Source organism: Poecilia formosa, unplaced genomic scaffold (genome assembly GCF_000485575.1).
Source record: "Poecilia formosa unplaced genomic scaffold, Poecilia_formosa-5.1.2 Scaffold481, whole genome shotgun sequence".
NCBI lineage: Eukaryota > Metazoa > Chordata > Actinopteri > Cyprinodontiformes > Poeciliidae > Poecilia > Poecilia formosa.
This window is the reverse complement of record NW_006800420.1, coordinates 206,316-219,290: the sequence shown is the minus strand read 5'-3', so window position 1 is coordinate 219,290 and position 12,975 is coordinate 206,316. Positions and strand designations below refer to the sequence as shown.

General features: G+C 45.0%; 2 protein-coding genes across 4 annotated transcripts in view; one reads left to right on the top strand and one right to left on the bottom strand.

Moving 5' to 3' along the window:
* The window catches only part of dok1a (docking protein 1a), a 7,321-nt gene extending 3,867 nt beyond the window's left edge, over positions 1-3,454 (bottom strand). Inside the window, exons 1-4 of one of the 2 annotated variants that reach the window (XM_007578482.2) lie at positions 3,371-3,454; positions 2,788-2,866; positions 263-381; positions 71-181 (exon numbers count right to left, since the gene is read on the bottom strand). In XM_007578482.2, coding sequence (XP_007578544.1) covers positions 71-181; positions 263-381; positions 2,788-2,866; positions 3,371-3,427 — 366 coding nt within the window. In that variant the 5' untranslated portion in view covers positions 3,428-3,454. Of the gene's footprint in view, positions 1-70; positions 182-262; positions 382-783; positions 943-2,787; positions 2,867-3,370 lie in introns of those variants that run through there. The other variant, XM_016664366.1, reaches the window with a different exon arrangement.
* The window catches only part of glra3 (glycine receptor, alpha 3), a 38,688-nt gene continuing 28,606 nt past the window's right edge, over positions 2,894-12,975 (top strand). Inside the window, exons 1-2 of one of the 2 annotated variants that reach the window (XM_016664367.1) lie at positions 2,894-3,011; positions 3,395-3,528. In XM_016664367.1, the coding sequence (XP_016519853.1) occupies positions 2,988-3,011; positions 3,395-3,528 (158 nt within the window). In that variant the 5' untranslated portion in view covers positions 2,894-2,987. Of the gene's footprint in view, positions 3,012-3,394; positions 3,529-6,738; positions 7,422-12,975 lie in introns of those variants that run through there. The other variant, XM_007578479.2, reaches the window with a different exon arrangement.

Below are 12,975 nucleotides of genomic sequence, written 5' to 3'. Positions count from 1 at the left end.
CTGTTGGTTCTACTGGTTCTGTTGGTTCTACTGGTTCTGTTGGTTCTACTGGTTCTGTTGGTTCTGGTACCTGGAAGCTGCTGTGACACAGCTTGTCCACCCACTCCAGGCAGTCGTCTTTGGGGGCAGCAAACACAAGGGTCCTGTCCTCAGTCTCCACACAAAACGTGGACATGTTGTCCTGCAGACAGAGAGCAGTGGTTAGGGTCCGACCGGGCCAAACAGAACCGGGGGAACCGACGGACTGGGCCGGGGCACCGACCAGGTGGCAGGCCTCGGCGTTGGGAGGAAGCCTCAGGACGGAGATCAGCTCCGACAGGCGCACCACCTTCACCTTCTTCTCCCCGTGAAGCTGGTGGGGCCTCCGCAGGTCAGCGCCCCCTGCAGCACAGACGCAGAACTGGTCACTTTTACTAAACTTACTAAATTTGTATTTACTACATCTACACTACAGCTGGTAAATTAGCACTTTAGAATTCATTCAGAAAATTAATTTAGGGGAAGCTAAGTTTGCTAAATGTTAGAAAAATGAGCAAAAGCGCTACATGTAGCATTAGCTCCACTATTAGCACGATTACCTCTTCTCTGCACGAATGAACTGATGAATGTTAGGGTTAATACGTCTCCTGGCCAGCAGCTCCACGTTATTACAGACAAATATCCCAAAACATCATGATCAGAACTTCATACGAGGTTCAGTGTTTGAAAAACAGGATAAACATTTATAACCTGAATCGGATCGACTAAAACATGAGATAAAATAACATTAAATGATGTAATGACCTGCAGGACCCACTAGAGGGCGACGCCATCCTGCTGGTTTAGAGCTTCAGCTCTAATGAAAACTGATCTCGTTGATTATTACAAAGCTTTTTCATAAAATCTCATTTTGCCTTTTTTTTCTTTGGGTTTTAAATAATTGTTATTTTTCGGATTAAATGTTTCTTCCTGCAGTTTCTCCCACTCAGACCTTCATCAGAAACCTGCTCCTCTTCCTCCCTGCTCCTCTTCCTCTGTGTCCTACTTTCCGCTTCATGATGCTAAATGCTCTCTGAGCTCTCAGCGTTGCGTAACCCGGCCACCATCTTCCCCCCGCAGCACCACGCTGCCTCCACCTCTCAGCTCTGACTCCGTGATCCTTTGTGACACGACATGATTCTTCAATCTCCCGGCGCTCGCGTCGTGTCAGACCTTCATCACGCTCCTCTTCCTCACTCTGAGGGGTTTCTTAGCAGACCTTCATCATGTCTGCTTTTCAGTTTCAAACGTTTTTCCTTAAATTAGTCATAGATCCTGATTTAACTTGGAATCCGAAACGCTCCAGAGTTCCTTCCTGGAAAACAGGAAGTAGAGCAGGAAATGAAACTTCAGCCGTTCTTCGCTGAAGTCCTGAAGTAAATCTGACCTCAGATCAGCGGCATGTTGCAGCAGAATGTCGCCCTGCTGGTCCGAACCCGTCAGAACCGTTTAGGTGTTTCTGCTGGGTCTGGTTTCCTCCATCTTGGTCCAACATCTCGTCGTCCCAGAAGTCCTGCTAGCTTCGTTAGCCTGCGGCTACGCTGACAACAGTTAACGTGACCCAGGTCCGACGTTTTCACCGCGGTCGGAACGGTCCAGTTCAATCTGTTCCGCTTCCAGATGTGGATCTAAATCCGGTTCAAAGCGTCTGAAGTTCTAAACTCGCATCACATCCGTGCCATAATTCTGCAGCAGGAGAACCGCGCTGCGCGTTGGAAACGTTTTGAGGTTGCAACGTTGGGGCTGTAAAATCTGAACGCGGAGCGTCGACCAATCAGAGGCTCCGCTGTGTGACGCAGCGGCCTGTAGGGGGAGCCCTGCTGTGGGTTCGGGTCTAACCGGGCTGCTGACCCGGTTAGCAGCCCGGTTTCACATGGCCCTGACCCTCAGCTGACATGTGAAACTGACAGCAGCTCTGAGCGTCAGTCCGCGCTACGAAACGTGAACAAGCATCGACTCGACTGGCTTGTTTTTTCTCACGTTTAGTCGTTATGTGATAATTATTCCACCGTTTAGTAAAATGCTGCCTCCGTTTTTCCTCCACAGCATCGCTGCTGGTCGTTTCCTTTGCTCTGTTTCCTGCTCAGAAACTTGCTAAGCTAGCTGAAGGAGCAAAGCAGCTCAATAAACTTGAAGGAAAATAACATTTCACGGAGTTATTTGGACTAATATTTTAGAAAAAAAAATTGAAACACATTAAGGAAATTACTTTTTTTTTTACTCTTGCATTTTTCCTCATCCCTCCGACTTTCTGAGGCCTTCCAAGCCGCCATGCTGGTTCAGTGTCCTGACCTTTGACCTGCCAGTCTGAGATGGCGCTCCGGCGTTGTGCTAGCACCCGCCTGTTTCTGGCTTTTATAACTAACAGGTTTTCTCTGGTGTTTGTCCCTCCAGGCCACCGTAGTTCCAAAGGCTCAGGTTAGTGTTATTGAGCAGACGGTTTCTGGATGGTGAACTCTGCCTGACTTTATGACTGAGAATCAGAACCAAGCGGGTCAGAACCAGTGGCTAACAGAACTTCAGCTCTGAAGTTCTGTTCAGAGCTGAACAGAACTTTGAGCTTTGACAAAGTTTGAGCCGTTTGTCTTCTGCTGAGGAGAAAAAACACTTCAGAGTCACGTTGAAGTGTTCTGCTCTGATTTCTGGTTATTTCTCTTCATGGGGGTCTGAAGCAGCTCTCTGCTGATTGGTCCGGGTAAGATAATGACTCCTTAATGGCTCTGGTGGACCACAGGGAGTCAGAGGAGCGCGTCCCGACAGGAAGCTTACCTCCGCCGTCCCTGATCTCCAGGCGACCCACGCTGCTGCTGCTGGGCGCGAACAGGGACAGCCTGACTGGTTTCCATTTCTGAAACAAACAGGAAGTGAAAAAAGTGTCAAAGGTCACGGCAACAGAGGTGGGAAAAGTTTCAGCTTGATGTTCAGCTGGAAGAGAAACGAGACAGGAGGACAAAACGCGTCCCGACAGAATGATCTGTCACAGAGACACGCAGGTAAACACAGGTCAGGTCATATCTGTGTCAGGAGCACGCGCACACACACACACACACACGCACACACGCACACAGCGGCTGGGATTTGGACCTTTATTCCTCCAGTTCCTCAGTGTCGGAGCGCAGCAGGAATGTTCTGCCAGGATCTGTTTCAACTTGTTGGTTTGGATTCCTCAACTTTCCTCTCAGAAAAGCCAAACAAACCTGCTGAGCTCCAGAAACTCTGAGTTAAAAGCAGCAGGAATATCAGCGAATATCACGATTTAAGATTCGCCTCAGATTTTGATCTGCTCTGACCAAACTGAGCTGCTAACGGCTAAACAAGCTGCATTTCTGCAGAGAAGCAAAGATTGACTCACTTTGTGGGGTTTGTGCGGCTTCAGGTAAACTTTCCCTGTTTTGATGTGAGAGTCCATGGAGGAGGAACCAGGAACCGGACCGGACCGGACCAGACCGCTGCTGCTGCTGGAGATCACAGAAACACGTCTGAGGAGCTTCCTGCTCGATCAGCATTAAGGTTGGGCCATGAGGCATTCCAGAAATATGATCCTCACCTGCTGAAACACACACACACACACACACATTTAAAATGCCTGCCTGTTGTGCTGCTTCTAAAGTTGCACAGCAATAATTTAGTTGTTTAGTCTGAAAAACATCGGGCTTCATTTTCCAAATCCATATTCTCACCGTGTTATTAATTCACTTATAAATTTAACAGTTTCAAGATAAATTAAGTAGCAAGCTAAATATTTAGCTCAAATATAACATTTAGCTCCAAATTAAATATACTTAGTTATCAAACTAAATATTTAGTTAGCAAGCTAACAATATTTTCCAATCAAAATTTGGAGCTAGTAAGCCAAATATTTAGCTCCAAATGAAGTAGTTAGCTCTTAGGTCACAAAATATAAATCCATCCATTTTCTAACACCTGTGTCCCTCAGTGGGTCAGGAGGTGCTGCTGCCTCTCCAGCTAACGTTTCAGGTGAGAGGCGGGGTCACCTGGACAGGTGACCAACCTGTCACAGGGCAACACAGAGACAGACAGGACACACACCGGGACAAACCGGAGACCAATTAACCTGACAGTCATGTTCTGGGAAGCTGGAGAGAACCCAGCATGCGCAGGGAGAACATGCAGAAAGACCCCGGGCCGGGAATTGAACCCAGAACCTTCTTGCTACAAGGCAACAGCTCTACCTACTGCACCACTGTGCAGTTGCAATATATTTAGCTTAATATAATCTAAATATTTAGCTAGCTCAAAGCTAAGTATTTAGCTTGTAAAATTAAATATTTATTTTGAAAGTGTGACATTTATTAATGAATGAATAACATGGTGGAAACGTGAATTTGAAAAAGAAACCCCTAAATATTATGGTTAAATTTTTTTACAGTGTATCTTTACAAGCGACCTCCGTTAAACAACGAGGTCAAAGTCCAACATTCCTGCAGGAGGAAACTGAAGCAATGAATGGGAATCCAGGTCCACACTGGGAGGAGTGGCCAGGTGGGCTAATGAGGAACAGGTGGATGCTGGAGGAACCGAGGACATCTAGTGGCAGAAACGGGGTACAGCAAGGAATCAACCTGGAAATTAAGATGTAGGCTTCAGCTGCTGCTGTCAACATCTTCTCCTACAGATGAGGCAAAAATTGTCCTTTTGCATCGATATTTGTGGCGCTGAAACAATGAATCAGATCTGAGGAGGAACCCTTTAACTCCGAGTCTTCTCTGAAGCGAGCGTCTCCTCCGTTTTCTCCTCCGACCGGAGGCCTGATTCCAGGAAGGACGTCGTCTTGACTCACATCCAGCCGCGCTTCCTGCTTCTTTCTAGCTTCTGAATTGTGCAGCCGGGTCTGCCGCTCTGCCTGCAGGTCAGACTGTTTGTTGTTGCTGTAAATGATCGCTTCTCAGAGGAACTCCTTGCTAGCGGCTCTGGAAGATGCGATCTGACAGGTTTGGACTGAAAAGGCCACGGAGGATCTGCGGCGACGCGAGCTGCACCTACAAACACCAACCGCCTCCGATGCCCCGAGGTCACCGAGGTCACCGGCTGAACCAGAGCCGACCCGACAGCAGGACCGGCGGGTCGGGGGTCGCACCGACCGGAGGAACACCTGGAATCACCGCTGAAACGGGTACACTGCAAAAACACTAAGTACTACCAAGGCCTTTAACCAGTGCAAACAGCTCAGCACACCTCAACGAAGAAACACTGAACACAAGCAGCTTTCCAGCAAGACATTATTTTAAGTAAATTATTCCTTAATGCTGATGAAAACGTTGGCTTGTAAAATTATTTTATCTGCTAAAACTAACAGCATTTTGGACAAAAATGGTTTTTCTTGGGGGTTTTTTCTCTTTTTTAGCATAATCATCTTGTGACAAAACATTAAAAAACAAATATATATATATATATTTTATATATATAGGAAGGTGACTATATTTAAATTGTAGCTAAATATCTAATCTATGAACTAAATATTTAGTTTTGAACTGAATACTTATAATTCAGCTTCTTAGCTAAATATTTAGTTTCAATATAACATTTTTAATAAGTGAAATAATTTGCTGATGGAACTAAAACTTGTTCTTCATCAACATTAAGGAATTATTGACTTAAACTCCAGCTGAAAAGTTTCTTAAAAATATTTTTTTTCTTAACATATTTGGACTGGAAATCAGACCAAAATTACTTTGTAAGGTTTTGTGTCAGTTAGGCCTGTCGCATTAATCAATAAATTAATAAATCAGTTAATCACATAATAAATTAAAATGAGATCAATAATTTCTACCAAAAACTGGATGATAAAATTTTTCAGTCTGGTGTTTTGGGCTCAACTAGAACTTTATTTTGAAAGATAATTTTGTTTACAGAAACTTCATAATTTATTGTATTTGTTGTTTCTGTTGATTATTCATTTTAAAAATCTTCCAGTGATAAATGTTGATGAGAGTGTAAAGTTTATTGAATGTGGTTTTGCTTTATTATTAGCATCATATGATCTCAAAACAACATTTTAATTTATCACAATATCTTCTGGGACGATTTATCATCCAGTAAGGTTTGTTATTGTGATGGGCCTGGATGTCGGCTGTCCTGATTGGAGCTGGGTAACCATGGCGACGGGTACCTGCAGGCTGAGGAGGATCCAATCAGCGCCTGGGAAGGAAAACATGTCGCTGTCAGCAGCACGACGGCCCCAACCGCGGTCAGCGCTCCCTCTGAGGGAGGTCACATGATCCGCCGGGGTCCAACGGAGCCGCCAGGGCCCTACGGGGCCCAGTGGGGCTGCCGGGGCCCTACGGAGCTGCCAGTGCCCTATGGGGCCCTACAGGGCCGCCGGGTCTGACCAGCAGCTCCAGACTGGACCCAGCTTCTGGAGAACAAACAGGATAAATCAGGAAAACGCTGCAGAGAGAGAGAGGAGGAATGAAAGGTCACCTCAGGTCACCGGCTGCAGCTGAACCTGAAACCACCAGAACCAGAACACGTTTCTCCTCAGATTATCCGGGTCAGAGACAGGAGAAGGTTCTGCTGGATTAGGGAGAAAATGGCTGCTTCACTTTCGTTTTTGGGGCGACTTAGAGGAATAAAGATGTAGAAATAAAATGACCAGAAAAAACACAGAGAATGAGATGAATAAAAGCTGAAGAAAGTGACAGATTTCACCTGGAAGAGGAAACGATGGTGGACTCAGTCTGAATAATTCAGGTTATGTAATCTGTCATAGAAGAAAAAATCAGTTCATTTTTCAAAGTCATCATTTTATCCATTCAGTTATCAATAATATCACAGTTGCAAGCAAAATTCTAAGTTGGCAAACTAAATCTTTAGCTGGCTCAGAGATAAATACTTAGCTTGAAGCTACATAGTTAACTTAATATTCAACGGACTTACTAAACATTTCTGCTTATTTAGTTCAATAAATATTTAGATTTAGTCAGGAGCTAAGTGTTGAAATATGAGCAGAATATTTAGTTATTAATCTAAATCTTTATCTGGTGAGAAATGGGCCGAACCTCCGGTTTGTACAAAGTTGCTGATTAGATTCCACATGTTGACGCCTGCTGCAGCAGGCAGTCAGGCCGAGCTGTGATTGGCTGAGCTGCCCGTCGGTTCAGCCAACCAGAGCAGAGGGCGGGGCCAGCAGAGTGAACATCTGGGCGCTCCTCCTCCTCTTCCTCAGCTTCATCTCCGCGGCTTCGCTCCTCTCTGCTGACGGGAAGCAGCTCCGCCGCTTAACTTCCGGGAGTCTCGGCGGGATGTCCGCGAGCTGCGACCCGCGCGCCGCCTGAGCTCACCTGGAGCGCGAGGCAGCTGAGGGCGCGCGCAGGACGAGCCATGAGGCGGCGGGAAGCGGCGGGGGGCGCGCTGGTGGGCTGGAAGCTGCTGCTGCTGGTCAGGTGAGAGGAGAGCCGCCGCTGGGTTCAACTGGGGCTCCGCGGCCCGGGGAAAGAACCGGGTGGGGGTCAGGAGGGGTCCTGCTCCAGGTGTTCTCCACTGCTGGTCCAGACAGGTTCAGGTGGAGGAGAATCTGACCTGGAGGTTCTGGTTCTGGTTTCAGAGGGAGATCTTCTCATGTGTTGTCCTGTGTTGCTACTGGATCACCATGGTAACGTTCAGAACCAGTTCGTGTTTCCTTCAGATGTCTTTGCTCTTCAACATGTGGAGATTCATAAACTCCATTCATCATCAGCCACAGAGAATAAATATATCAGAACCATGAAGTCAGCTGCCAGGGATGAAGGAGGTGATGATGATGATGATGTTTAGTGAACTTTATTGCCAAAGATCTATGTAACAGGATTAACAGAAGTTTGAAATTGCATCTCAGTCTCCAATGTGCAATTAAACTGACCATATAAAGACATTGACAGAAACCCCCCCCCCCACACACACACACAGCAGAAGTGCAATCAGTGGACATACAGGTAGTGTCAGGTGATGCAGATGCTGAATGCAAAGAGTGAAGTGAAGGAACTGTTCATGACTTGTTCGTTTAGTTTACTACAGTGTGTTGATGAGTCTGATGGCTTGTGGAAAGAAGCCGTTTCCCAGTGCGGTGAAGGTTTAATGTGGGTTATCTGATGTGATCCATTCGGTTCTGACCGTCTGACTTCCTGTTTCTGATCCTGAATCGTCTTTCAGGATCAAAGTTTCTGAATGTGGATTTAAAATTATTTCCAGCTTTATTAAACCTAAAAACGTCTCGGAGAAAAGATTTAATTCAGAAGGAAGAACAAAATGCTGACAGCAACAAACTAACAAATTCCTACGATAACCGATAATGTTTTCAGACCATCTGTAAGTCACACATCGATCATAAATATCTCTGAAAATCTAATAGTTTGATTTTGTAAAAACAAGACTAAACTCTGGAAATGGAAGGTATTTTAAATACCCAAAATAAGACAATAACCAAAAACAATAAAAATGTAAATAAACATTTTCTACTCGAACCATAAAATGGATTATATTCCACAATATAATTAATTTTATGATGGATTATATAATAAATGGATTTATTATGGATGGTTTTGATGTTCCCATCAAAAACATCAGAATGAAAATTATCAGCTCATTTTAATTATTTAATTAAGCTAGCTAAACATTTAATTAGCTCTGATATTATATTTGGCTAATAATTTGCTAATTAACTTGAAGAAAAGGACTATCAAAATAAAAGCTGGGCATTGAGAACTTCTATAAAAACTTCTGATGAGACCGTATTCAATGCTGATGCTAAAGCTAAGCTAAGTATTTAGTTGTTGAACTAAGTGTTTATCTCCAGTATTTGGAGCCGTCTGCTCTGACCTGCAGCTTCCTTCAGGTTTATCTCCTTCATTTGGCTCAGACACTGAGGAACTCGGCGGCGGAGTAAAGATGGCGCCGAGTGGTTCAAACATGAAGCGTTTCTGAAAGCTGCTGCTGTAAAAGTCGTCCTGCCCTTCAGTCAGCAGAAGCTTCATGTGTTCATCCTCCTCTCCCCTCCGGCGTTGCTGTGCCTCCCGCCCGGAGCTACCAGTGTTTCTGGCTCATCGCTGATCCGGGCGTCAGGAGGAGGCTAGAGGTTTCCAGAGACTCGGAAAAGTTGAACAAGTCGTCATGGAAACCAGGAACAACAGCTGCTCAAGCCACTTAGCTATCAGAGCAGGGGAACTATAATCTGATTTGAACAGTTTGTATCGTTGCAGCTTTTGTTGGAATAAAACAAAAGGAGAGATTTGGATTGTCAGAAAACGGTGTGGATTTGGATCCAGACTGTAATCCTGTTAGATCTGATCTCTGAATCCATCCATGACCCGTAAGCAGATTAACCCGAGCGCTGAGCCGACTTCCTGTCAGAGCCAAACAGAAACCAACAGAAAAACTTTTTTCCTGCTGGAGGAAAAAATAAACTCATTATGCAGGTTGACAGTCAAAACAGCAGAGATTCACTCAGAAGGTTAAACAATGAGGAAGAGACTGAAGGAGCTGCGTTCAGCTTCAGGAGGAAATGTCATCATCAGCAACAGGAAGTGGAATCACCACAACCATCGGCTACATTTCTACAACCCGACACGTTTGCAGATTAAATCCCATCATCATTTCTAACTGTGTGGCTGCAGGAAGGCAGAACAGAAACGACCTTCAGTGGAACCAGCAGCAGCGTTACTGGGAACGTTGGGAGCAGCGATGGACTTGGAGTCTAACCACAGCTGGGAGGAAGGATCTGCCGTAACGCTGCTTTCTGCACGCAGGATGCAGCAGCCTGTAACCCAGGCTGCTGCAAGCTAAATAAATTAGCATGCTAATTAAATATTCAACTTCTCACTAAATATTTAGTTTGCAAACTAAATAATTAGATTCAAACTAAAAACAGATTGGTGGCAAAGTAGTTAGCTTCCAACTAAACAGTAAGCTTACTCACTTTAGCTTCAAACTTGATACTTAGTTTGCCAATTAAATAGTTAGCTTTGAACTAAATACTTAAATTAATCGTTAACTAAATAGATAGTACTTGGATTGCTAACAAAGTGTTTAACTTCAAAATAAATATGTAGTTTGAAACTGTGACATTTGTAAATGAATGAATACAATTTCTCTTATGTAAGGCTAAATAACATATTAATGCTAAATAACATATTAATGCTGTTAGCTTAGCGAGCCGGCCTCCCGACGTGATGTAACATCCGGTTAGCAGGCCGGACATGAGCGACGGGACTCCGCCTGTTGGCGTCTCCAACTCCGCTTCATCGCATGTCTGACGAAGGAAACCAGCCAGAGCCCAACAGCGTTTAGCTTTTATGACGTTTATGTAACGACTACAGATGTTCTGACGGCAGATCCAGAACCCGGGCCTTCCTTCAGCTGCAGTTTCTCTCCAGCATCAGTTTATTAAAAGCTTGTTCTGATAAATATTAAAAGCTTTTTTCTGCCGGTGTTCAGAGCTGTCAGAGCGGGTCTCATCAGCCCGGAGCGGATCCTAATGATCCGGTACCAACAGGTTCATTTCTCAGTTAAACATCCGATCTGCGGTACATGCAGGAATATTCCTGATGATGAAGCTCCAGGAAGCATTTAACCGTTTATCTGGAGGAAAACGTCTGAAATTTACCTTCTGATCTCTCCTCCCTATGGAAGACAATTCCTGACAAAATTAGCAGTAATTTGGTCAGGAATAATAAAAACAAATATTTCATCCAAAAGCTACTGAATAAGAACCAATTCCAGTTTATCCTATTATACACTGTAGCATGAATTCATATTTGTTTATTAATGAATAACATTAATTTAACTTTATCACTATTATTTAACGTTGAATTTTATTTGCAATCTTATTGTTTTATTAGTTAAAAAAATATTTAAAATATATGACAGTAAGTCAGAAATGTTATATATAAAAAAATAAATAGAAATGAAACAAAGAACACTCAGCGGTTCATGGCTGAAGAAACCTGTGTGCCGAGTGAATATAAGCATATTTACAGAAAGTTGAGTGGAAGGAAAAAGTTCAGTATAGGGACAACCGCAGCCTTAATATGAAGCAGAATCCATTTAAGCTTCTCCAGGAGTGGACAGAGGCTGGATCCAGAACCTGGGCTGCCATTTGGGTCGAGCAGAACCAGAACTGGTCCAAAGTTCTGTTTTCAGATGAAAGTAAAGTTTTCATTTCATCTGGAGATCACAGACTGGAGAGAACCAGAACCTGGATGGAGGTCCAGTCAGTGATGATCTGGGTTGTATCAGGTCATCTGCTGGTTCTGGTTCTGGTGATGCAGGAATTCAGCCCGGACCAGAGCTGAGAGCAGAGCGATGATCATTTCTGTTGAATTGATCATTTTTATTGATCTGATGTTCTGAGTTTTGATTCCAGAATCAGAACTTCTAGAAAACAGGCTGAGCGGTTCCACTCTATGTGTGATAGATCTATATCATAGATCCGTTTCACTTCCTGACACGAGGAACAGAAAATGCAGAACTTTTCCAGCCCTCCGCTGTAACGCAGTTCAGCCGGCTGAAGAAGTTGCCGCTGCGCTAAGTGGTGCGGCGGCCTGAGGAAGAGGAGTGATGAAGGCTCGGCGGTCTCCTCTCAGTAAGTGAACATTTGGCTGCAGGCGCCAGTCGACCCGACTCTGGATGTTACGCCAGAAACCCTCCAGGCTTCTCTGGGAATCCAGGTTTATTTCAGGATGTTTGTTTTCCTCCTGCAGCTGATCAACAGGAACCAGAACCAGAACCGCAAACGGGCCAGACAGGAAACCCAGATATAGGAATAATAATCAAGAATGAAATACATGTATGGAGCATTTTTCACTGGAAAACAGCAGAAATTTAGGCTGCAGGCTGATTTAATCCAACTCCAGTGTGTCTGTCTAGTCAAAGTCCGATCGGTGAGGCATGAATGCTAATTTCGTGCTACCCTCATAGCATTTTCTGGTGACGCCTCTGGGCCAGAATGAGTCTTGGTTCTTGTTCAGTGAAAAGTTCGACAGACTTTGTTCGTCTTGCTGTTAGAAAGACAAACATTTTGATAAATGTAGTTTAACGGTGATGAAGGGAAGCAGCTGTTTATGGGCCACAGAGCTTCCAGAAGCGTCTCTGCTTTATGCCTGACCCCCTGCGCCGCGTTATGCAGTCATGCATTATGCATGTCTGGGTGCAGCAGGCGGATCGGCCGTGTTGGAGGTAGCGGCGCGGCCCGGAGGCGCCTGACCTCATCCTGGAGCAGCAGCAGCTGATGACTGCGCCGCGTAATGAGCAGATGCTTTGCTGGAGCAGAAGACAGCCAGCATGCATATTTCAGGTTAAACACGACGGCGAGGCCGCTGCGTGTTTAACCTGAGCGTTCGCTCCGCTGGCCTCCAAACATGGAAGGAAATCCAGGGAGCAGAACAGATGTTGCTCCGTGTTTCCAGGAGGAACGGTTTAGTGACCGGACGGAGCCAAATGGGTTTTTGGTGTTTGGATGACGCTCCGCCGCCGCCGGCTGAAGAATCACTCAGAGTTCCTGGAGCATGAAGCTATGAAACATGACGGTTATTAAAGTGTTCACAGATGAATCGCTCTGGTTCACAGAAACGATCTGGAATCAGCTGCAGAAACATTAGAGTGGATTTTCTTCCTGTTCGGTGAAAACTGGAGCAAAACGCCGAGGAGAACCCGGAACGACCCGCTGAAAGTTTTCATAACGACAAAAACCGGCAGCAGATCCATGAAGGGAACGAGCAGCGAACAGTCAAAACCCGGGACCAGTCAAAACCCGGGACCAGTCAAAGCCCAGGAAAAACTGAGATCTCTATAGAGCTACATTGGGGCCATAAAGTTTGTTCAAAAGAAAAATGTTTGAAACTGAAAAAAATCTCTTGAATCTAAAAAGTACATTTGGAACAATTTATTTTCCAGTTTGAAACCAGTTTCTGGACGGAGACCCCGGGTCTGAAGCTGGTCTCGTTTTGCTGAGAGCAGAGCGGCGTG